Source organism: Chenopodium album, chromosome 13, assembly GCF_948465745.1.
Source record: "Chenopodium album chromosome 13, dcCheAlbu1.1, whole genome shotgun sequence".
In the NCBI taxonomy this organism is placed as follows: Eukaryota; Viridiplantae; Streptophyta; class Magnoliopsida; order Caryophyllales; family Amaranthaceae; genus Chenopodium; species Chenopodium album.
This window is the reverse complement of record NC_137846.1, coordinates 50,614,582-50,638,509: the sequence shown is the minus strand read 5'-3', so window position 1 is coordinate 50,638,509 and position 23,928 is coordinate 50,614,582. Positions and strand designations below refer to the sequence as shown.

General features: G+C 33.3%; 1 protein-coding gene across 1 annotated transcript; it reads left to right on the top strand.

The window, feature by feature from the left end:
- The first annotated feature begins 21,860 nt into the window (after positions 1-21,860).
- On the top strand, positions 21,861-23,582 carry LOC145575667 (dirigent protein 1-like). The gene is made up of 2 exons (XM_081633489.1): positions 21,861-22,017; positions 23,056-23,582. The coding sequence occupies exons 1-2, from the start codon at positions 21,861-21,863 to the stop codon at positions 23,580-23,582; spliced, it is 684 nt and encodes a 227-aa protein (XP_081489615.1).
- Positions 23,583-23,928: the final 346 nt, after the last annotated feature.

Below are 23,928 nucleotides of genomic sequence, written 5' to 3'. Positions count from 1 at the left end.
CATTTGATGTTGTGTTTAATCCAACTAACTATGACACCACATGTTCTTGCAAGCTATTTTATAGGCAAGGAATTCCATGTAGACATATGATTTGGGTTTGGAAAGCAAAAAGGTTTGAAACCATTCCTGAGCAGTATATGCTACACAGGTGGACTAGTATGGCATTAAAGAAACCAATTTTTGACTTGGGAGGAAACCTGTTGGAGCAATGTGCTAATATAATAGACAAGAAAAAATTGTTAAATGATTTATGGTCAAAGATACACACTTGTGTAAGTTTGGCAGAAGGCAAAGATGAAGATATTCAAGACCTTGTGATAAATCTTCAAGGAATAAGAAAGGATTTGGAAGCAAAGAGGATTGCAAGAAATAATGAAACAACAGCTGGAAGTACAAAAAACAAAGAGCAAGACATTGAGCTATTGATTGGAGCTAGTGTGCCAACTGAAATAATTGTCAAACCTCCAAAAGTTTCAAAGAATAAAGGGACTGGAGTTCATGTATCAAATGAAGAGACTTCAAAAAAGAAAGCGACTGAGATTGATGTGTCAAATGTTGAAACAAGAGGTAGAAGTGCAAAAAGGCTTAAGAGAGAAAAAGAAAAGGCTGTAGAACAAAACCAAAAAAAGAAGAGATTATGTAGAGGTTGTGGTGAATTGAGTCATCATGATATTAGAAATTGTCCAAAAAAAGTGTAATGGTACTTTTATATACATATAAGATTTTGTTGAATTTTTATATTTAATAATATATTATTAATTTTGTACTAATCATAGTTTAATGCTTTGCAAATATTGTTGAATTGAAAATAGAACATATTCAAATGAGTGACTAAATATTTGTTCATTTCTCAAATGAGCAATAATTCCTTGCTCATTTATCAAATGAGCAAATACTTAACTACTCATTTTGTCAAATGAGCAAATAATTATTTGCTCATTTAGCAAGTGAGCAAATTAGCTATTATATGAACTTGGAACAATTGCACTCCTGTTTCATCTCCCAGTCCAAAATCAGCTCTTCTCAGGTCAAATGAGCAAACATATCTTTTCTCAATCATCAAATGAGCAAGTAATTCCTTGCTCATTTAGCAAATAATCAAAAAGGTAAATGCTCATTTCTTAAATGAGCAAAAATAGTTGCTCATTTGTGAAATGAGCAAACATTTCTTTGAACATTTATCAAATGAGCAAGAATTCATTGATCTATCATTTAATGAGCATACATCTGTTTGCTCATTTAACAAGCGAACGAATATTTCAAATGAACACTGGCTGTATATAACAAGGTATGTGAAGTAAAAACAAATAAAAGATTGAATTTTAATTCAAATATAATCATCACTATAATAAAAAAGGGTAGGCTTCTGTTGGTAAAATCTGTTTATAAATGAGTTTTACATCATTCAAAGACGACTTAAAAGTAGATAAAATCTTAATTTATCCAATTCCCTAAACCAAAAAAGACAAATCATCACTACTAACTATTTAATTCCCTAACATTCAGCTTTCTTCAGTCTTTTGCTCTTTCTTCCTTGAACTTTTTCTTCTTCAGGCTCTTCTTTTTCAGCATTTTCTTCTTTGTCAGCAATAGAAACTTTTTTTTGCTTTTTCTTCTTCTGAGGAATTTCTTTAACAGATTGAATAGTGTTCACTTCACTTGTAATTATTCCCAGGGTGTACTTTTCACGAAGTTTAGCCAAGATTATCAGCTGCAAAACAAATAACATAATCAAACCCTATACAATTAAGAAGATTTCAATAACATGAGCAAATATTTATTTCAATTAACTTTTATAAGACAGTAACTGAAAGGATTAAGGGCTCAAACTAATTTCAATTAACCCACAACAATGAGAAATAATGTATTTTTTTAGGCTTGCATTTTGAAAGTTCAGCAATGAAAAGGATGATTTCCTGTTTGCTTTGTATCATTTATCATGCTTTATTGCAGGCCAAGCTAACCATTGGTAATATCCAGGAATTCTCATGTTTTCTCTACACAACAAATGGGCTCAGAGCAATTTGGTTTATGATCTAAGATGGAATAAATGCTCACTGAAAATGCTTTCTCTTGACCTTGCAGGTCCAACAGAAACTTAATGAGTCGGAGTACAAAGATTTTGTTGGTTATTTGAAGGCACTGAAGTCAAAAACTATGAAAATAGGTTATGTTTTGCAATCTATTGCAAAACTGTTTTCTGGGCAAGAAAAACTTCTCCAGAAACTACAGTGCAAAGGAGTTCAAGTTTTTCTACAAAAGTGCATGCCCAAACCATTAATGTCACTAACAAACAACACCCTCAAGCAATAAAGCATCAAGTTTTCCATAATTCAGATGTAAATCATCATTCTCTGATGAGCCAAACCATATACAGTAGCAGAAATATGAACCCGTTAAGTATTTAAAATCAATCAAGTTGCGTAACTGCGTAAGGTCCAACAACCTAATCACAAGTTTCCTCCGTGACCAGTAAAAGTAACACCACAAGTTGCAGTTGTAACTTGTAAGGCAATGGCCTAAGGTATTGCTAGATTAATGGACCATAGACCTCAAAATTAAAGTAAACATTTGATAGGAATCCTTGCTCATTTATGAAATGAACAAGTAAATCCTTGCTCATTTCTCAAATGAGCAAACATTTCTTTGCTCATTTGATAAATGAGCAAGTAATTTCTTGCTCATTTAGCAAATAATCAAAAATTTAATTGCTCATTTCTTAAATGAGCAAAGAATTAGTTGCTCATTTGTGAAAGGAGCAAACATTTCTTTGTTCATTTATGAAATGAACAAGTAAGCAAATAGACCAAAACATCTTATTATTAATGAGACTAATCTGAAAGACTTATATTATTTTTCTTCAAACCAGGATCCCACTTTGCAAAACCCATGTATGTTTCCATGAGTCTCATCACCGCAACTCCACAATGCAAATGATTTTTATCCGAAGACTTCCATGAACCATTAATCACAGAAATTTCCATCCACTTGATATCATTTGCCAAAATAGAACTATGTACATTTCCTTCACATTGAATAAAGTTTGAAAAAGCAGTTCTCTGAAAATAAAAACATCAAATAAGCAAACATAATAAAATCTGATCATTCAAGTAAAAGAAACAAACATAATGTGAATAGAGATTAACTTTTAAGCCATACCAAATGTTTTAAAAGCTGTTTATGATCTCCAGCATCTTCGTTATAATCAAAAAGCTCGATATTACCATTCAGTGTGGTAGTGTTAAAACATACCAAATAGTAATGATCTTCTTCATAAACTGGGAAGAAAAAAAGCTAAATATCCTTGTGTGGTACAACTGATTTCATGTACAAATTCTTAGCAACCTCAAAAAAACATCTTATTCCGATGGGCAACAGAATCTATCTCATAGTGAATAAGACAGTCCTACATGTTAAAGAAAAAAAATTAATTACAACAAAAAAAACAAAATAATTCAATAAAACAAAATAAATGAAAGAATTTGAACTTACGGTAGCACTAAGGTCAAAAAAGAAACGAGCAGGAGAATTTGGATCTCTAAACTGCTCATTATAATTCAGAATGCTACACCAAGCATTAATGATCTCTGTATCAACTTTATTTTTATTATAAAGCTTCTCAAGATGTAATCTCAAAATTTCAAGACCATTCTCTCCATTAAATACTGGTTCACTGCATAAAAACAATAAAGAAAGTTAGTATGACTAAAACAAATGGAAGTTAATGTACAAGATAATAAATTCTATAGATAAAAAAAATACTTACAAACGATTTTTATCATCAGCAAACATTGCTCTCAAGACACTCATCTGAACTGGTGATAATGGATTGTAAATTATCATAATGCGGGACTTAAAAGGTGATCTAAGAAGCACTGATGGCTGAGGTTTGCGTTTCTTTGGAATAGAACTCTTCTTTTCAGTATCACCTTTTCTCTTATGCACAATTACAGTTTCTTGAGCATCAGAAATGAGATCTTCAGGATTAGCATTCAGAGCATCACCAACAGCTTGAGAAGCATCAGCAACAGAAGCACCAACTTGTGCACTGACAGAAGCAACTACAGGTTCAGTAGGCGCATTGCTAAGGGGAGAATCAGTTTCTTGAGAAAAGACTCCTAAACTGAATGTAGGAGTTCCAGATCCTTTGGCAAGTGAACGTCCTGAAGCAGATTTGAAACTTGAATCTCCAAGTTTTTTGAACACATTTTTAGCAGCCCTATCTGAACATCCAACATCAGGAATACAACTTGCTATTTGAACACTTTCAGAAGCAATCTTAGTAACATCAATGGGTTCCGATTCATATGGATGAACAACCATTGCATTGATTGAAGATTCAGCATGTTTTTTGTTGCTTGAAATCTCAGAAAACCTATCCCAAGCTTCAATTACTGCCGGATCTTGCCAATACTCTTCATCTTGGCTAAATGAAAGAGTATTATCTTCAGTCAAAGTTTTGGAGCTCATCTTATGCTCATCACAAATGCCCATGGCATCTTCCTTCAACTTTTGTATCTTCTCGTTGTTTGGAAAATACTTGATGGCAGCTTCATGTTTTTGATTGAAATCCATGTATGCCAAGACCAGGTTTGTAGATGTTGTTGCAAGCTCCATAAGGCATTTCTGTAAAAAAAAAAATACATAAATAAGATAAATATAAATGAGAAAAGTAAATATGAAATGAGCAAAGTGGATATGAAATGAGCAAAGTGGATATGGAATGAGCAAAGTCATATAAAAATGAGTAAATTGAACTTTATATGAGCATTGAAGTTTTTGCTCATTTGACAAATGAGCAAAAAATTAATTGCTCATTTGACAAATGAGCAAAAAATTAAGAACTATAATGCTCCTGCTCACAAGAAATATCCACATATTTATCATAAATGAGTTTCACAAGATTGCAGTAACCAAAGACCAACATTTACATAAAATACTTTTTCTATATTCATGAAATGCATATGAGTAATGCAAGAGCACACATATGAACAAAGAATTAATATTGGTTTCCAGAAAACTCATATAAATACCTTCTTTGGATCTTGTTCACTTTCTTCATTTTTTGTACGAATTGGATCAGATTGTTCCTAAAATCAAACAAAAACAAAACAAAAAAAAGAAAAAGAAAGTTAGAACAAGTTGAAAGCAAATATCCTAACAAATATAAACCAAGCTTACTTATAACACATAACCAATTGCATAATTTGCTCATCTGTCAAATGAGCAAAAAATTATTTGCTCATTTTAAAAATGAGCAAGTAATTGCTTGCTCATTAGACAAATGAGCAAAAATTAGTTGGTCATTTCCAAAAAGAACAAAGAATATTACAGTATATATGATTACCTTATTGGCAACTACTTGAGTTTCCACTTCAGAAGGAATGAATTTTTCCTAAATATAAAACAAAAAAGTTAAAAATGTAGGATAAAAAGGAAAAGAATAAAACAGAAAATTATAGTTAAACACCATTTTAGGTTGTGTCATGCTAGAAGAACCAGCATCAAGCTTTTTAGCTCGAATATTTCCAAGTCTCCCTTTAAAGAGTTCCAATTTCTCACGTGTTGACAACATAGTTGTTGTCCACCCTTTCAAGATTGGAATTTCACGTGCAGCTCGAACTTCCTCAAGTACAAATTGATCAACATATAATAACTACAAACAAGTAAGAAAAGAAAAATTAGTCAATTAAAAATCAACAAATAAGTAAGAAATACTACATTAAAAATAAACAAAAATTATAGTAATACCATAAGAAACAATAAAGACCCAGGAAAAGAACGAGTTGGACGTTCTTCCCAGAAAAGCTTGCCCTTCACGAGAGAATCAAGGATATACTTTGACCAATTCAAGTCCTTGATTTTATCAACATCAGAAAGAAATGTAAGAATATCAGAATTAATATCATGTTTTGTTTCCCTGACAAAAAAATGAGCAAAACAAAAGAGAAATGAGCAAAATAAAATAGAAATGAGCAAACTAAATTGAAAATGAGCAAATTGAAAGTAAAATGAGCATAATAAAAATAAGAAGACTACTATCCATCAGTGTAGACACACAAAGAACTACAAAGTTCCGTTTGAACATAGCACCAGCTGACTTATGCTCCTTCAAAAACTCTTTAAGCTCCCCTATTTTGATAGAGAGTGAGTTGCTTTGGAATTGCTTTTTCCATTGCTGAATGACTTTTTTATTTCTGGAAAAATTATTTTTATCAATCTCTATACCCCCTATTGGCAACCCAATAACTTCATGCACATGGTCTTCAGTAATACGGAAAGGATTAGAATCAGGAATATTTAATGAGCACGTCTTAGCATCAAAATGTTGCACCAACCATAAACCCAAAGGCAGTTGGGTCACCTTCAAAAACTCCATCGACCCAAATCCTATATCTGTAACTACTTTCAACTGATTTTGTGAAAGTAAAACTGATTCCATAACTTGAACAATGGATGAGGGTGACATCCGACTATGAAATGTCCCATGAATGTGAGACTTCAAACCTTCCACTTCATTGCCTGATTTCAAACCTTGCAATTCATTGCTGGATTTCATCTCCACTACCTTAATCATCTGTTTTTCTTTCTTTAATGTGTCCTTTAAAACCATTTTTTCTTTGTCATTAGAAGATCCTGTCTTGAAACTCCTTCCTTTATATTGTGGCTGTGTAGAACCACCAATAACTCCTAATTGTGATGGCCCTGCTGCATCTTGGTCACCACCAACAACGGCTGCCCTTGATGCATCTTCGTCACCACCAACAACTCCTAATTGTGATGCCCCTGTTGCATCTTGGTCACCACCAACTCTTAACTGTGCTGCCCCTGCTGCATCTTGGTCACCACCAATAACTCCTAACTGTCATGCCCCTGCTGCATCTTGCTCACCAACATTAACAGCAGAATCTGTCTCAACAGATGTCCTGCTCAACAAAATAGATATCCTTGATGTCAAATGAGCAAATACTTAGCTACTAATTTAACAAAATGAACAAAAACTTAAATGCTCATTTCTCAAATGAGCAAATAGTTAATTGCTCATTTCTCAAATGAGCAAATACTTAGTGCCAAAATGAACAACAAAACATAAAATGAACAAGTTATCAACTACTTTCAAAGCTGTGAAGAAATTAGAGAACTTGTTTTTAAACTCAAATTCTTTCTCACTGATATCTACTTTAAGACCTGATGTGCAACATAATGAACTAACTTCTAGGCTTCTGATGTGAAAAGCCGAACAGTAAAACGCCTTCAAACTATCAGCTTCTTGGCTTCTGATGTGAAAAGCCGAACTAAGTACACAGCGAAGTTGGTAGCTTTGTGGTGACGATAGTAATAACATTGCACAGGGAATTTTGATTGTGAGAATTTCTAAGACAAACAAAAGAAATGAGAGCCCTGTACTCCCATCTTAAACAGTTTTTTTCCTATTTGCTTTCACATACAAGTATTAACCTATGGCAGTTTTAGATGTATTGAAAATTACTTCCCAACATAATCTACAACTTTTTATTGCTTCTAAGTTGTGGAAATTTCGGAGGTACTCTTACAAATTAGACTCAATAATCTATTTTCCTGAAACAGTGTCGTAGCACCTTCTCCCAATACTCTCTTGAGCCAAAACTTCAAAGAATTCTTGTGCTAGTGGAAATTTCTCTTATATAAAATTGTTATTCTTTACAGTGGTACACTTTAAATTATTATGTTATAAACTAATGACCATGCCTTCTGGTAAACATCAATTAATAAACACACTATACACCAAATAAGAAGTATTTTGTCACACTTATCATGTTATAAACTAAGTGAATGTGCTCTTTTGAGAAATGTCTGCAAACACCAGCATTAACAGCAATCAATTAACCAACATCTACAAACATCTTATCAAGAAAAGGAATCTTATATTATCTCTATATAAACGCGCCTTCAATGTATACACAATGTAAATAGATGATGTGATGCCATCACCATTAAAGCACACAGTAAACTGTCAATTAAAAAGCTAATATTTCATAAATGAACAACAAAACATAAAATGAACAAGTTATCAACTAATCTACAAGAACTCCCATACAAGTAATACAACTCATCAACTAATCTACAAGAACTCCCATACAAGTAATACAACTCATCAACTAATCTACAACAACAACAAAAATAATAATAACTCAAATAATAAAAATAAAATGAGGAGAAACACATACATTGTATTTTCTTGAGGAACATTTGCATTTGCAGAATCCATAGCAATTACTTCTAGGTTTCCAAAAAAAAACAAAGAAAATGTAAGATAATTAATCAAATGAAGCAAAATTAAAACTAAAATCAACTAATAATTACTCAAATAAAGCTATAATCAAACAAAAAATAAGATAAAACTAGAAAATAAAACATAATTGAGAACTAAAGTAAACCAAAAATCAAATTAAAATACCTAAAATCAAATTAAAATACCTAAAATCAAGCTAAAATCAACATAATAGCACAAATTATCAGTGATTTCTAGGTTTCCAAAAAAACGAAAAAACTGGACAATAACGAAAATAAGGCAAAATCAACTTGATAACTACTCAAAAAAACGAAAATAAAACTAAAATCAATGAAAAAAACAAAGTAAAACATTATCGACACAAATTGATAAACAATGTGAGCTGAAATCAGCGAAAATCAAACGAAAATCAAAACGAAAATCAACGATGAATGTAACTGAATGTGACCTAAAATTAATTGAAAAACACAAAAATATAAACAATAAACTCACCTTGACAAAGAATTGATGAAGATTGAAGAAGTAGTGATGAAAAATCAGAGAGAATAGCAGAGAGAAAGAGAGTAGAAAACAGAGAAATTGAGTGAGGAGAGAGAAAATAGCGCGTGAAAGAAGAAGGAGGAGAGAGAAAAAATGCGGAAGTTTTGTTTGACCAAGATTTAATTGTGGCCGTTGGATGTAATTGATTCAACGGTTATAATGAGTCCTCACATATAATAGGGTTCTCACATAAGGGATGTGGTCTCTTGTGATCCCATTTCTATATATTTCTATATATATATATATATATATATATATATATATTTACGTCTCCACCCAATCAAAAATACTTTGTAGTAATGAGAGAAATTAATTAAAAGGGGCAAAAGGATCAGTATTAAAAATACTTTTTGCTTACTAGCTAGTCAAGTCCTGTTTTCTCATTTAGATGATTATTGTTCCATTAATCATCAAATGAAATACAAAGCCTAACCTTTGGTTAATTAGGTGCACCGTGCACCTTAATGTATATAAAAAATTTCAGCTATCGACTTATCAAGTGTAGAAAAATCAGAAGGTTTTGGCATGTCACCAACTAATATATATTCTCACTAGACTATCACTATTTACCCTAGTCCATCCACGCAAGGGCAATAAGTTCAGAATAACCCAGCACAATCCAAGTATGGAAGCATTTGAAGAAGAGAAGAAATATATTGCAAGATCAATTAAGAAAATTTAAGTAAGGCAAGACCAAATCAAGGAAGATATGGGATCAATTAATAATCAATCAAGATTGTTTCCTTAATTTTAATTTTAGAAGAAATGTACAGAAAACCCTAGCTGCTATACATAATAGAAAAAAAAAACATATAAAAGCCTCATTCACATTTAGGACTAGTTTAGTTTTTTATTTGTCTGATCTGATCTAATCTGGTCTTCTGATCCAATTTAATTGTCTGATTTTACCAAATCTTGACCTTATGTACTGTGTATGATAATCTTAACCGAAAACATATACCATGTTGGGTCTTGTTAGGTTCCTACGGAGTAATAATGTTTTATGAATATGTAATTTTCACAATTATTTTCATTACGAAATTAAAGACATTTAACAATAAGAAACCGCACATAAATAAAATGATAAAATGTGTCAAAACTTATTTTTCCTGATATGATATGAACTTATTTTTTCTAACTTAAGTAAAAATAAGGTGAACTAAACATGGCTTTAATCTCAAATATTCAAGAGCTATTCTTATCATTTCTCAGTATTGTAGCGCAACTTCAGATATGTCTCTTACTTTTTGTCTATTTTCTAGATTAATTCCTCTATTTGTATTAATTTCTTAAATTAACATTGTACGTCCTGGTCTAAACTGAATTATTTTTTAATAATAGCGTATTAGTATGTTTGTTTATTATTAAACCACTCAATTCCTTACTTCTAAAGGACTTTTCGCCCAGTATACTTAGCACAACATTTGAGAAAATATAGCTCAAGTCTTACTAGACTATTCAACTCTAACACTGTAAATATATACTTGTATAACTTGAAAGTTCAACTTTATAACTTTTTTTTATTTTTTTAAATCCAATATTCTTCAATGCACGATATATGATTAGATAGTTCAACTGTTTACAACTAATTCCGCTGGATAAATGTGACTTTTTAGCGGATAAATGTGACTTTTTTTTTTTTGCAACATTTGAAAATGCTCCTTTAATAAAAAAATATTTATAAAAATAAAAAATAAATAAAAAAAAAACTTACAGTACTTAAAACAAACACCTGGACTATACCTGTTGAAAAGGATTTTAAAAAATCAGGAATAATTTGACTAGATTTTCATTAATTTTGAAAAGAGTCGGTAATCAATTTATGAAACATATTAGAAAAGGAGAGGAAGTAGTAATACAGTATGAAAATGCATATATTTCCTCCGTTTTTAATTTTACCACTAAAAGCTTATACTTCCTCCGATCCGTTTTTTAAATGTTGCATAACTTACCTATTTCCTCCGGTTTTTTTTTACTTGACCTATTTCTTTTACCACGCTTGTCAATGCAAAACTTTAACGGTCAATAACTTTATTTTTTTATACGTAAAAATTATAAAAATTACATATTATGATAGTAGTTATTGAGACGAACCTAACAACATCCTACATGAATATGTTGTAACTTATATATAATTCACAAAAAATGGTCAAAAAAGGGCGGTGAATAGTGTAAAAGTCAAAGCGAATCAAGTAAAAAAGAACGGAGGAAGTATTAATAAAGTTTTACAAATATTGCACCATATCCATTTTAGGAAACAAAATGCCTCTGTTCATACTGTAAATATCCAATATACTTTTACTTTTAACAATTGATTCTTTACTTATTGTTTACATCACAAAGATAATCATGTATTTTTACCTTTCTCTATCTTCCTTTTCCCCACCACCAAAAAAAGTGTGTCCAACCCCTATGGTGTGATATTTAAAGAGCCAAAAAACTGTAATACATTAGATATTTAGTGATAATATAAATGCACTTAGTTAATCCTCCCTCCGTGTTTAATAGGTGTTATAGGTTGAACAACACATATTTTTAGACAATTTAATTAACTTAAATAAAATAAGGGAATTTCTCATTGATAGCCATAAAGAATTGCACATTCTCAATGGTAACAATTTTTTTTTTTTTTTTAACAAATTCTCCAAAATAACATTACTTTTGTTAAGTTTACCTAACATGACAATATTTTTGTATTTAACAACTAATTAACTTTATTAATTAAACAATAACTAACCTAATAATTAAAAAAAAAAAAAAAAACAGACACCACACCCAAACCCACAGTCACGGCCCCCACCTCGGCCACCCTACTCCCCACCTTAGCCACCACCCGTCAGGGCAAATTAACCCTAAAATCGCGCGCTAGCACCGGCAACACCTCACCTCGACACACGCTACAGACACCATCCCGTCAATAACAGCCCGATACTAGCAGCTTCTACTCGCCTCCCCTGCTCTCTCAATTCACCAACAACACACAGCAGCCTGCAACCTTTCTTCACACTAGTCGGCTCCAAAACCCTCTCCTCGGCTCCGGCGAACACGATTCGCCCCAACCCCTGCCGTCTCTATTTCGTTCCTCCCCTTAAATCACCACTCGAAACCCTTAAACCCCCAAATAATAAATCTAGGTTTCAATTTGCCGCCGATCGTACCTTCTGTTGCTTCGAATTGTATCTTTTTCATCGTCGGTTAGGTTTCTTCCTCCTCTGCTTGCCGAAACTACTAGACTTGACGCCATTGTTGCCGTCTTCGAAAGGTGTAATTTTTGTTGCGGGTTGAGTTTTTCTTGGCCGGGTTTTCTCTCTTTTCCTTTTGGGCGTTTTGGCTCATTATTAGTTGTTTCTCCGTGTGTTAATTAGTGAGGGGGGAAAGATGCTTCAGGGGATGGGGGTCGAGGTGGGGGTATCGTCGGCATCGGCGAGTGGTTACAGGGGTAATACGGCCAGCAGGGTGGCCAAGGTGGGGAGTAGGGCGGCCGGGGGGGGGGGGGGGGGGGAGGGTGGCCCGCTGATTTTTTTTGTTGTTGTTAATTATTACTTTATTAGGTTATTTAATGTTTAATTAAGTTATATATTTGTTAATTACAAAAATATTGTCATGTTAGGGAAATTTATCAAAAGTAATGCTATTTGGGAGAATTTGTAAAAACATTTGTCACCATTGAGAATATGCGTTTTTACATGGCTACCAATAAAAATTTTCCTAAAATAAGAGGTATAGTGGGGTAGTTGGAGTATTTAATTATAAAAGAAAGATAGTAAAGTTAATAGTTTATTGAAAAGTAATAAATTTGAGATTAATAATAATAATAATAATAAAAAGTAGTAGTCGATTTAAGTGGGGACCATGAGCGTAGAGATATATAATATTTAAATGTAGTTTTTTGCCAAAAAAAAAAAAAAAAAAAAAAAAGTATAACACCTATTAAAACATGGCCGGATTTGATAAGTGTAACATTTATTAAAACACGAAAGGAGTACCACTAAATGTATATATAATAACACTACATACATAGTACCACTGAATATTCAATGATATTATCATTATTATTTGATCACCTAATAATGGTACTATACTCAATGATATTACTCTAAATTCTGAACATACAATTATGTGTAATTACACACTTGTCCGTCGTTATGCAATTATTTGTGCATAACAAGAAGGGTTCTAACCTTTTAAGGAAAATTATGTTGACATCGTAATGTTGTATAATACTCCCTCTGCTTTTATTTAAGTGTCCCAATTTGATCGGCGCATTACTAATGCATAACTTTGATTAATAATATCTTTAATTATCCATAATTTTAAATTATAAAAAATTGATATTTGAAAAGTATGCATTAAGACGATTATATCAAGTATCCAAATGACAATATTTAATCTTATTTTTGAAATTTTTTCTAATTCCAGCCATTTAAAGTTTGAAATTTTACAGATTGCAGCCATTAAAAAAAATTGCAAATTACAGCCCAAAAGTATTAATAACTTGTGTAATTGCCATGTACCCAAATGAATTTTTTTGTCGATTTGCGTGGTGAAAAAAGTTTAGTAAAGGTTTTAGGGGTCATTTTAAATTGTTAAGGGACCAATTGAGCTCAAAATTAGCAAAAAAAATTAACATAAGGGACCGATTTGTGTGCAACTATTTTTTGCCGTAAAAACGAGGTACTTACATTAATTTTTTGCCAATACCGATCTCAATTTGGACCCTTAAGCGCTAAAATGACTCGTGAAACCTTGACAAGATATTTTTTGACACGTAAATCGATGAAAAATTAATTAAATTAGGTGACAATTTGCAATTTATTAGTAAATTTGGGCTGCAATTTGCAATTTTATTTAAATGGTTGCAATTTGCAAAAATACATACTTTAAATGGCTGCAATTGACAAAATTTTCCCTAATTTTTTAAAAGTAAAAACATTGGTTAGGTGCATGTGAATAGTGCTAAAGTCAAATTGGAGCACTTAAATAAGAACAAAGGGAGTAACTAGTAAGACGTTCGTGCTGTTTCTTGTAACCTTTTCTATTACGGAGTACTTATATACTCCCTCCATCCAAGAATATCTGACACAGTCAACGTCGCACATATACCAATGCACTAGCTTGACTTTATTTAATATAATTAAATATTAATAAAAATTATTTTTAAATATTATGAAACTTTATACTTTTATTAATACCTATCTAACAATATATTTTATGATAAAATATATTTATATTATGTTAGTAAAAAATTATGGTCAAAACTAATACATAAATAGTGAAAAAAGTCCAACGTCCCAGACATTCTAGGATAGAGGGAGTATTATTACTTCATATTGTTTTTTTCACATTAGAAGTGTTAAAGGGGATCATAAGAAAGAATTTGAAAGACTATAAGCGAGTGAAAATTTTAAGGTATGGCCACTTGTACCTTGCTTGGTACAGACAAAAAATGCGAAAAGAACATGTAATTGTTTTGTAAAGAACATATAGTTGTTTTTGTAAAAAAAATTTTTTTTTTTTTAATCTAAAGAGCATTTGTAATATTAATAAGGAATTTTTTAAAAAAAATAAGCCAACCTTTGTGCGGTTAACTCAAAATAAGTCAACCTTTTGATTAATTAAAAATAAGTCAACTTTTATAGAATATCTTCTCAAAATGAGTCATGACCTGTTGATTTTGAGGTTAACCGGTTGTTTAGGTTAAGTATGCCACGTGTTATAATATGATTGGTTCATACGAAAATTATAATTAAAACTATTTATTTAATTAATATTGACATTTTTGTAAAGTAAAAACCCTCCCTCCCCCAACTGGCAACCGTTGAACAACCTCCACCTTCCCGCCCTGACCACATCACTCCAACTATGCCACTGCCGATTATCCTGATGGCCACTGTCGATGCCTTCCTCTCTCTTTCTCCCTGCCATCGCCAGTATTCCTCCCCTCTCTATATTTTTTTGAATTTCTTAGTGATGGTTTTTTGGGTTCGGGTGGATGTGGTGGGTTTCGGTGGTTGGGTTTTGGGGTAGATATGGTGATGTTTTGGTGGGTAAGGTAGGATTTGAGGCAGGTATGGTGGTTTCAGGTGGGTGTTGGTGTAGGGTCTGTAGATTTGGGTTGGTCTCAGCCGATGAAAACTGGCTATTAGAGAGGGGGAAAAGTAAGATGTCAGATGGGGAGAAAGGGGTTGGCTTGGGCTCAAGGAGGAGGAAGAGGAAATGGTCTCGTGTGGTGGCCAGTCGGGGGTGTTGGGGTGGGGAACTGGTCGGGGGGGACTGGCTGGTCAACCGTGTGGTGGTCGGTTAAGGGGTTCGGGTGGGCCGGAGGGGACTAGTCGGTTTAGGCGTTTTAAAAAAAGAAAATTAGATTAATAATTAATTAAAATAGTTTTAATAAAAAATATTAAAGAAAGTGACAAGCTTATTTGATAGTTCGTAGGTCATTTGACTTATTTAAAGACAATACGCTGTAAAAATCAACTAATTATTCGTTAATCGAAAGGTTGACTTATTTTGAGCTAATCACGCAAAGGTTGACTTATTTTTGACAAATTTTCCTATTAATAAAGAACAAGAATAATATTATGTAATGAACATTATTTATATATACCCACCATAATTTACAGACAAAATTCAAAGAACATTTCAGAATAAGCCATGAACATTATATCACAAATAAAAGTACATTACACTGACAATCAAAGAACATGGACATATGTTCTTTTCATTCTTTTTTGGCCAAATATGTTCTTTTTACTTTAGGTATATGTTCATTACATTTTCATAGTATGTTTTTATATTTATATAATATGTTCTTTCCGCAAAACGTCTGTACGATGCACGACTGATACAAACGCTTGTAGGAATCACACACTGCACTGATAAGAGAAAGAGAGAAACAATAAAAAAAAATGAGTAGTGACAATTAAAAAATTATAAACGGATACCAAATTTAGAAGTCAAGTACTACATATTTATTTATAAACGACTTAATTAAACAAGGGATGCATTTATTTAGAAGGAAAAACATTTACATAAACCCTCCCAAATGTATACTCATAGAGAAAGATGGCTCTGGGCTGTGCCGGATGTGCTTCGTGCCAGGTTTACGTGCTTTAGGGCTAGGCCCGGTGCATAGCTCAGCCTACAACTTTCATGTCGTGCCTTGCCGGGCCGGAGTTTTCAAAGGGTTGGCCCGTTGCCTTCGTGCCGGGCTTGCGTGCCTTAGCAAAATTGCATTGATTGTAACATCCTTTGTCATGCCGAACCCGGCTGTACTGTGCCTTATCGTGCTTCCCCCAAATAAAGGCGGCACAAGCCTGACCCACAATCCGCATATGCAGTATCATGTCGTGCCATGTTTTTTTCATGCTGGGCCGTGCCGAGCTTCGGGCCGGCCCGGTCCAGTGCCATCTTTGCTCATAGACTCTTAGTGTCTTGTGTATGTGTGTGTGGAAAACACTCCAATACCCTAAACTCCCTTTCCTTGGTCAGCCATCTAGGTCCTTTATGGGCCTCGGTGTTTCTCTCGTTTAAAACCAATAGTTAATGTGTGATGGGATCCAATTGAAGCTAGCAAGCAACAAGCCCAAAAATGATAGCCCACATATCTTAGTTGATTTATACCAAAGCACTAAGACCACTTTAAATGACCGAGTTAGTTACCTCTTAATCAATCTTATTTACATATCGTAATCACGTACTTGATCGAACAGCATTATTTTTAAGGACCATACGCATACGGCACACCTAAACTGAAATTGCATCTACGGAGGTAGCTTAGTATTTTGATGGTCTAAACAATGTGTTTTGGTTCAAGTACGGGGATTAGAGAAATAATGAAGGTAAAGAGAGGAGAGATAAGGAATAAATTCATGTTAATATAAGTAATATAGACATTATTTATAAGCTAAGGACGAGGAATTGGTGTTCATGATCATAATTATTAGGAAAATTTTTAAATTACAACCTAAAAATGTATCCATTTTCAAAATAATCACCCGTTTAATTTTTTATTTTATTTTAACACTCCTTAAATTAAAAAACTACTCAGATTACCACCCATTTTAAATTCCGGTGGATTTCTGTTATGTGGACCCACCCAACGACTAATAACGGCTATGTCTAAGCATTACAATCAGCCCTGTCTTCACTCCACCTCCCCTTAAACCAGTTTATTGAGTATAAAATAACCTAAAACCAAAAGAAAACAACTAAAAGAGCTTGCTGTCTGAATTACCACTACAACTGATCATCTTCTTCCTGCCACCACTAAGAGTCATTGGATGGGGCCTATATAAAAGAAATCCACCAAAATTTTGAAATATATGGTTTTTGAATTTAGAGGGTGGTAAAATAAAAATAAAATTTTAATGAGTGGTTAACATTTTTGGGTGGCAATTTAAAAATTAACCTAATTATTATTGTAGACACACTAGAGGCTAGAAATTTCAACCTTAACTAAAGTGGTCATTACTTGGAATACTAAACTTTACTAGCAGTATGAGGATGTTAATGTTGACGATTCTTGCAAAAATGCAGTAAGTTCCACAACAATGTTGAATGGCTTCTTTACTAAATGGCCAAGAACGGGTTAATTTACCAATGTGATCAACGGCGGATCTAGAATTTAAAAGATGTTGGGTCACCTTCACTTATTGATCTTCAGTTCATCACCCATCGACTACATAACTATCGGTCCAGGAGGTGGATTTTGTGGAGGATGATTTTGTGATAATGGATGCATTTTGGGACTAAGAGAAACTTGTTATATAACTTTTTTTTTTCTTTTTCATTATAAAAATTAAGTCACAATTTCAATTAAATTAAACAATCCAATATTGTTAAAAATACCCGAGTTAATATTTTTTTACAAAAATAAAAATACCCAAGTTAATCATAAAAATATAAAATTAAAAAAATCCATACAACACAAATTAAAAGAAAAATCACTTAATGTAATGTCTTAAACAACACAAACATAACAAAATAACAGCATTGAAGGATAATCAAATTAAACACATGATAATCAGATTAAATAATCATAAGTTCATAACTATTTAAAAGGGGAAAAAAAAGCACAAACCTATTGCTACTACAGTGAATTGAAGAAACAAGAAAAAAAATTCAAATAATCACATGTAAATCAATAAATCACATTACTATTGAAAAAAAAAAGTAAAGTAAAAGAAAAAAAAATTGATTTATAAGTCAGCTAAAGTGGAAGAGAGAGAATGAGAGGAAGAGAGAAAGAGAGGAGCGTGAGAGGAAGAGAGTCACTGAGCGATTGAGCATGAGGATTTTTATTTTTTTCCCTAGATCACGTGATCCAGCATGATCAAGGATGGGACCATCACTGAATGTGATGCACTAGGATTCTCAATTGCTTGCGTTACATGTATATATATATTATATAGTTGAACTTTTATTCCTTAACACTTTGTTTGGATAGAAGAAAATGAAAGGAAAAGTAGGGAAGAGAAAAGGAAGGGGACAAACTCTCTTATTTGAAAAGAGAAAGGCAAGAAAATGGAAGGAAGGGGAAGGAAAGGGAGGGATTCAAAATTGGAGAGATTTGAACACCTTCCCTCCCCCCCCCCCCCCCCCCCAACCCTTCTTTTCCATTCCCTTCCTCCTCTTTCCCTCCCCTTTCTTTCATTTCTTATTTTCTATCCAAACAAAACATAAAGGCATACAAGTACTTTTGAAAAGTAATAGGATAATTAGTGGTAATGGTAGATCGCCCCATTTTCAAGAAGTCTTGTTCACTAACATGAGTCAGGTTTACTATTACAAATTTTTGGTCCAATAAAATGTATCTTCTTTCCCATCTTAAAAATAATGGCAATGATGGATCTTTGACAAAATAAATGTATAAATAAATAAAGAGAAAAAGGGTTTGAACCATAAAAAAAAAAAAGAAAAAAAAAAAGAATAAGGTCACTACACTTTTAAATTGTATCCTCTAGTCTAGTATAAAAGTTTATGAATCTCACCTTAAGGTCACCACACTTAATATTATTTTATAGCACATTTTTATGCTTCTTTTGTTATTTTAGTTGTAATCAGTTTAATTATTACACTATTCACATACTCTACTTTGAGTATTTGACTATTTGTGTTTAAGAAATAATATGATCATTTTGGGTCAAATGTGTTAGTAATAACACATTGGTGAACGTTAAAAAAAAAAAAAAAGCCTCTCAACTTAAATAAACTGAAGAAGTATCTAATAAGTCAGATAAAATTAGATTGTAGACTCAACAAAGATCCTCCCCTTACCAATGAATTGTTTTTGACGGACAAGAGCGAGACCACATATAAGGGTAGAGGTGTCAAACCCGAACCGACCCGAAAAAATTATCCGTTTCGAACTGTAACCGATCCGATTTGATCCGAGAAATTCAAGACCCAAACCCGATCTGTAACCGAACCGAACTCAACCCGAATCCGAACTTGACCCGATCTGAACTCAACCCAGCATCGATTTGATCCGACCTGAACTCAACCCGAATCCGATTTGACCCGACCTGAACTCAAACCGAACCGATTTGACCCGACCCAAGCTCAACCCGATCCAAAATTGACCCGACAAATAACCGATCAGATCCGATCTATTTTGACCTGAACTGATATTAACCCGACCCGATTTTAACTCGATTTGATTTTTACCCGATCCGAATTTAACCCGACCATGATTGATTATTGACCTTTTTATTCAAGTTCTTATACTAATATTTTATTCATTATTAATAAGTTAACTTTTTTACTACAAAGAAATAGTCTGAAGTCTTAAGTTTACTACAAACCCATCACGTGAGACAATCTGACCAAAAAGTAGGTGGGGTCCATATAAAGAACTCTCTCTTCCTATCTCTCTCCTTTTTTCTCTCTCTACCATGTGTTTTTAGAATATTTTAATCGTTGTTATGTATTTACAAATACATAACATTCCTTCATTACTACTTCCTCTACAACTGTGCATTATCCTAGAATTATAGGCATTATACATCGTACGGTTATATACACACTACATACATATGCAATAATTTATGCTCAAATAAAAAGAATGTACATAGTAACAATTAACTATCACTATGTATAATGTCAAGTTTTTAATATAAAAATTGAATTAGTAATAAAGTAATTCTAACAACTCTAACAAATATCTTATACAAATTGAATTAGTAATAAACTAAACTAATAGTACAGAACTCATAACCTCGCAAGATTGTACAATTGATGAAGAGTTGTAGCCTTGTAATAACCATAAAAAATTGATATTCTATTTTGTATACATCACCATATGTAACTATTATTACTCATCAATCACTAGCTCGGTCTCACTTATATAGGTATGATAAGTTATCGATAATTATTCAATCTCAATTTTCTTTTAAGATAAAAATTATACATAACTTTATCAAATGAGTAAACTAAAACTTCGTGCTTCATAATTAATAATCATATTGAACCAATAATAAGGTAAAAACTCAATAGTATCTCTAGATTATTAAAAATAACCTTATTTGGATATGAATTTGGTCAGCTCAACCAAAATCCAGCCAAACACAAAAAGGAATTGAATCGAAACTGACCATTTAATGAATCAACGGATCAACCTTATCTTAATCAAACCGAACTTGACCGAACCGAAATCATCCGAACCGAAATCAACCCGACCCAAATTCATCCGACCCGAAGTTATCTGGTTAAACCCGTTTTAACCCGATCCAAATTTATCCGAACCGAAAGTGAACCGATCTGGAGTTGACCCGACCCATATCCGACCCGGACTCGATAGACCATGACCCGAATTTGACCCGACCTGAATTTGACCCGACCCGATCCGAGTTAAGAGGATAATTTTGATCCGAACATATCCTACCCGAGCAGACCCGACCCGAACAGACCCGACCCAAACTCCATCCGGTTATCCGAATTGACACCTCTATATAAGGGTGGGTAATCTCGTGAGTCATGACGCTAAAGTGATAATGGGACAATGCGCTGCATGACCTCTTTTTTGCAGTTTAATCCTATTGAACAAGCATGTAAGATACAATTGAGACTGTTTAAACTAATAATTACTCTCGTCATTAATGACGATATCTAGTGTCTATTGATACTTTAAACATTGTATCAATATGAGATTTAAGAGCTGGTTATTGATACTTTTAGATCTCATATTAATATAATGTTTACACTATTAAGGTTTAATAGTATCCGTGAAAATAACATTTGTTATTGTTATTGTTATTGTTATTGTTTTTTGACAAAAGTAATTATTGACATTGGAATATTGGATCTACCCGCTCATTTATTTTTTGTTTTTTACTTTTTGTGGCTTACGAATGTCGTATTAGGACTCAACATATATCCCTTGGCCACAATCAAATCGAACACATACTGTAGTGTTCATGTGACAGCCCGCCAAGCAATTCACCAACCTCTCTGCTATTGTCCACAATAGCTGGCTTGCTAATAATCAAGCCCAATAGGACAGCAATATTTTATATTATTACTATACTACTCCACTTTTTATTTTTTTAGGATATTTTAGAAAATAACGCCACAAATTTTAAAACTTTTTTTTATTATAACACCACATTATCTCAAATTTTTATTATAACACCTCCAAAAAAACCAAAAAATTGATTTCACCACCAACTAACGGAATTTTTTGGATGGAATCCATTAGTGGGACCCACCAAGTACACGTGACACTCATTGATTAGTTAAAAAAAAATAAATAAATAAAAATAGAAATAGAAAACCTGAACCCTAACCCAGCCAGCCCCACCACCGCACCACCTTACCCCCGGCAACCCAACTCCAGTCGAAAACCACCACTGCCCCCATCTTGACCGGCGAAACCGAGCGACCAACACCCCTACATCGGTGGCTCTACCTGTTCACCTCTTCCCCATCCCTGAAAACAGCCCAACTACTTCAAATCACCGCACAAAACCACTGCGAAAAAACCACCTCCTTTTGCCCCACCCTTTGAAACGGCCAAATCGACCACCAAAATTTACCATTCTGGGTTTCCATGGTCGATTCCGGCCATTTTGAGGGTGAAAGGGTAAAGGAAAGGTCATTTTTTGCCGGTTGGAATTCCGTCCATTGGGGTTTAAACGCCGATTCTCGGTGGTTGGGGTGTTTAGAGGTTGGGTTAGGTGGGTTTTCGGTGGCCGAGGTGTTTCAAGGTCTGCTCTGGTGGGTTTTTCGGTGGCTGAGGGTTCTGACGGTGGGGATGTGATGGGGAGAGGGGTTGGCGGCGGTAGTTGCAAGGTTGCCGATGGTGGGGCTGGGTAAGGGTTTAGGTTTTTATTTATTTATTTTTCTTTTTTTAAACCAATAAATGAGTGCCACGTGTACTTGGTGGGCCCCACTAACGGATTTCATCCAAAAATCCGTTAGTTGGTGGTGAAATCAAATTTTTTTTGGTTTTTTTGGGGTGTTATTTTAAAAATTTGAGATAATGTGGTGTTATAATCAAAAAATTTTAAAATTTGTGGTGTTATTTTCTAAAAAATCCTATTTTTTATTGCTCAAATAGTTAGAGTTTCTTACACGGTTTTAGGAGATCCTAGAATCGATTCTCTCTTCGCCCTTGTAGCTCTCTAAACATTAAAAAAAAAAAAAAAAGTAATCGAGAAATTCCGAAAAAAGGACTTTCATTGTTTTCTTTGTTCTTCTGGTATTATTTGTTGGAATATTTAATCGTCTTTCTTTTTAAAATTGTCCTACGTACAAATAGCATTTTTTTTTTAGAAATTACCTTATTTTAATTTATAATTATAAATATTTATGTGTTATATGCGTAATTATTTATGTTTTCTACTAGCCTAGCCTAGCCTAGCCTAGAAGTATGCTTTTCACTTTTTTAAACTAAAATTTTATTTTCTCAATATTTTAAGGGAAATCTCTTTTATTTATTTATTTATTAAATTTGATTTTTCATTGATTTATTTCTCCATTTCTAACACGGAGTAGAAAGAATTAAAAACACGAATGAAGTACTCATTACAGAGTAGTAATATTTTATTATTATTTTTGGATGAGTTCACGACCAAACCCTAAGTCTTAACCTTCAAATTCTATATAAACTTGCCATTTGTAGCTTCAAATTCTTGTACCACTTCCTAAGAATAGTACAACCGTTAGTATTACTTATTTAAGTAGTACCATGGCTATTTCTTTCTTCACTATTATTATTCTTCCTCTATTCTCTTTGTTATTAGCATCCCCTACCTCCCAGCTACAACTACACGAAAAGCACCACCAACGCCACAGCGGGGGTGGCTTAAAATCACTCCGTTTCTCCCTCTACCTACACGAAACATTCAACAAGACGTCCTACTTCATAGTAAAAGGTGTCACCGGGCCAAGTGGTATAACCACAACATCCAACCCCTTTGGCTCTCTTTTCGCCTTCAATGACCCCCTTAACGAAACACCCGATCCAACCTCCAAGGTGATTGGCTACACGGAGGGATCCGCGGTCACATCGAGTTTCGATGGGGAACGCACCACATGCATTTCAAGGATCACGTTGAACTTGAAAGGCTACAAAGGTGAACTCTTGAATGTTGGTACTGCCCATTACACCCAAGTTTCGGAACTTCCTTTTATTGGTGGAACAGGAGATTTTAGGTTTGTACAAGGTTACATGACTACAACTGTTGTAGATCTAAGTGGTCCCACAACTTGTTACAAGATTGACTTTAATCTCTTTTGGCCTCCTTATGCGGCTCTAGCACACTACTAGATCGACATACTAGTCGTACTCTAGTACGTTCGTAGTTCATCCAATTTTTATTTCTATGTAATTTTTTTTATTTTTTTTTCAATTCTATTGTTGCATTTTCAATCTTTGAATAAAGAGAATATAATTGATTGGGTAATGCCTTATATGGATAATTTAGTTAAACATAAGTACATAATGTTTGTATTGAGCAGAAGCCTAAAATTTTATCACTGCAAAAATACTTTCTTAAAATAATATGATATCCAAAATCCCCATATGCAATATACTTCCTCCGTTTTTTTAGTTGCATCACTTTGTAAATTGCGACTCTTAGACAATTTTTAGAGATGAGAGAGATAGAGAAAAT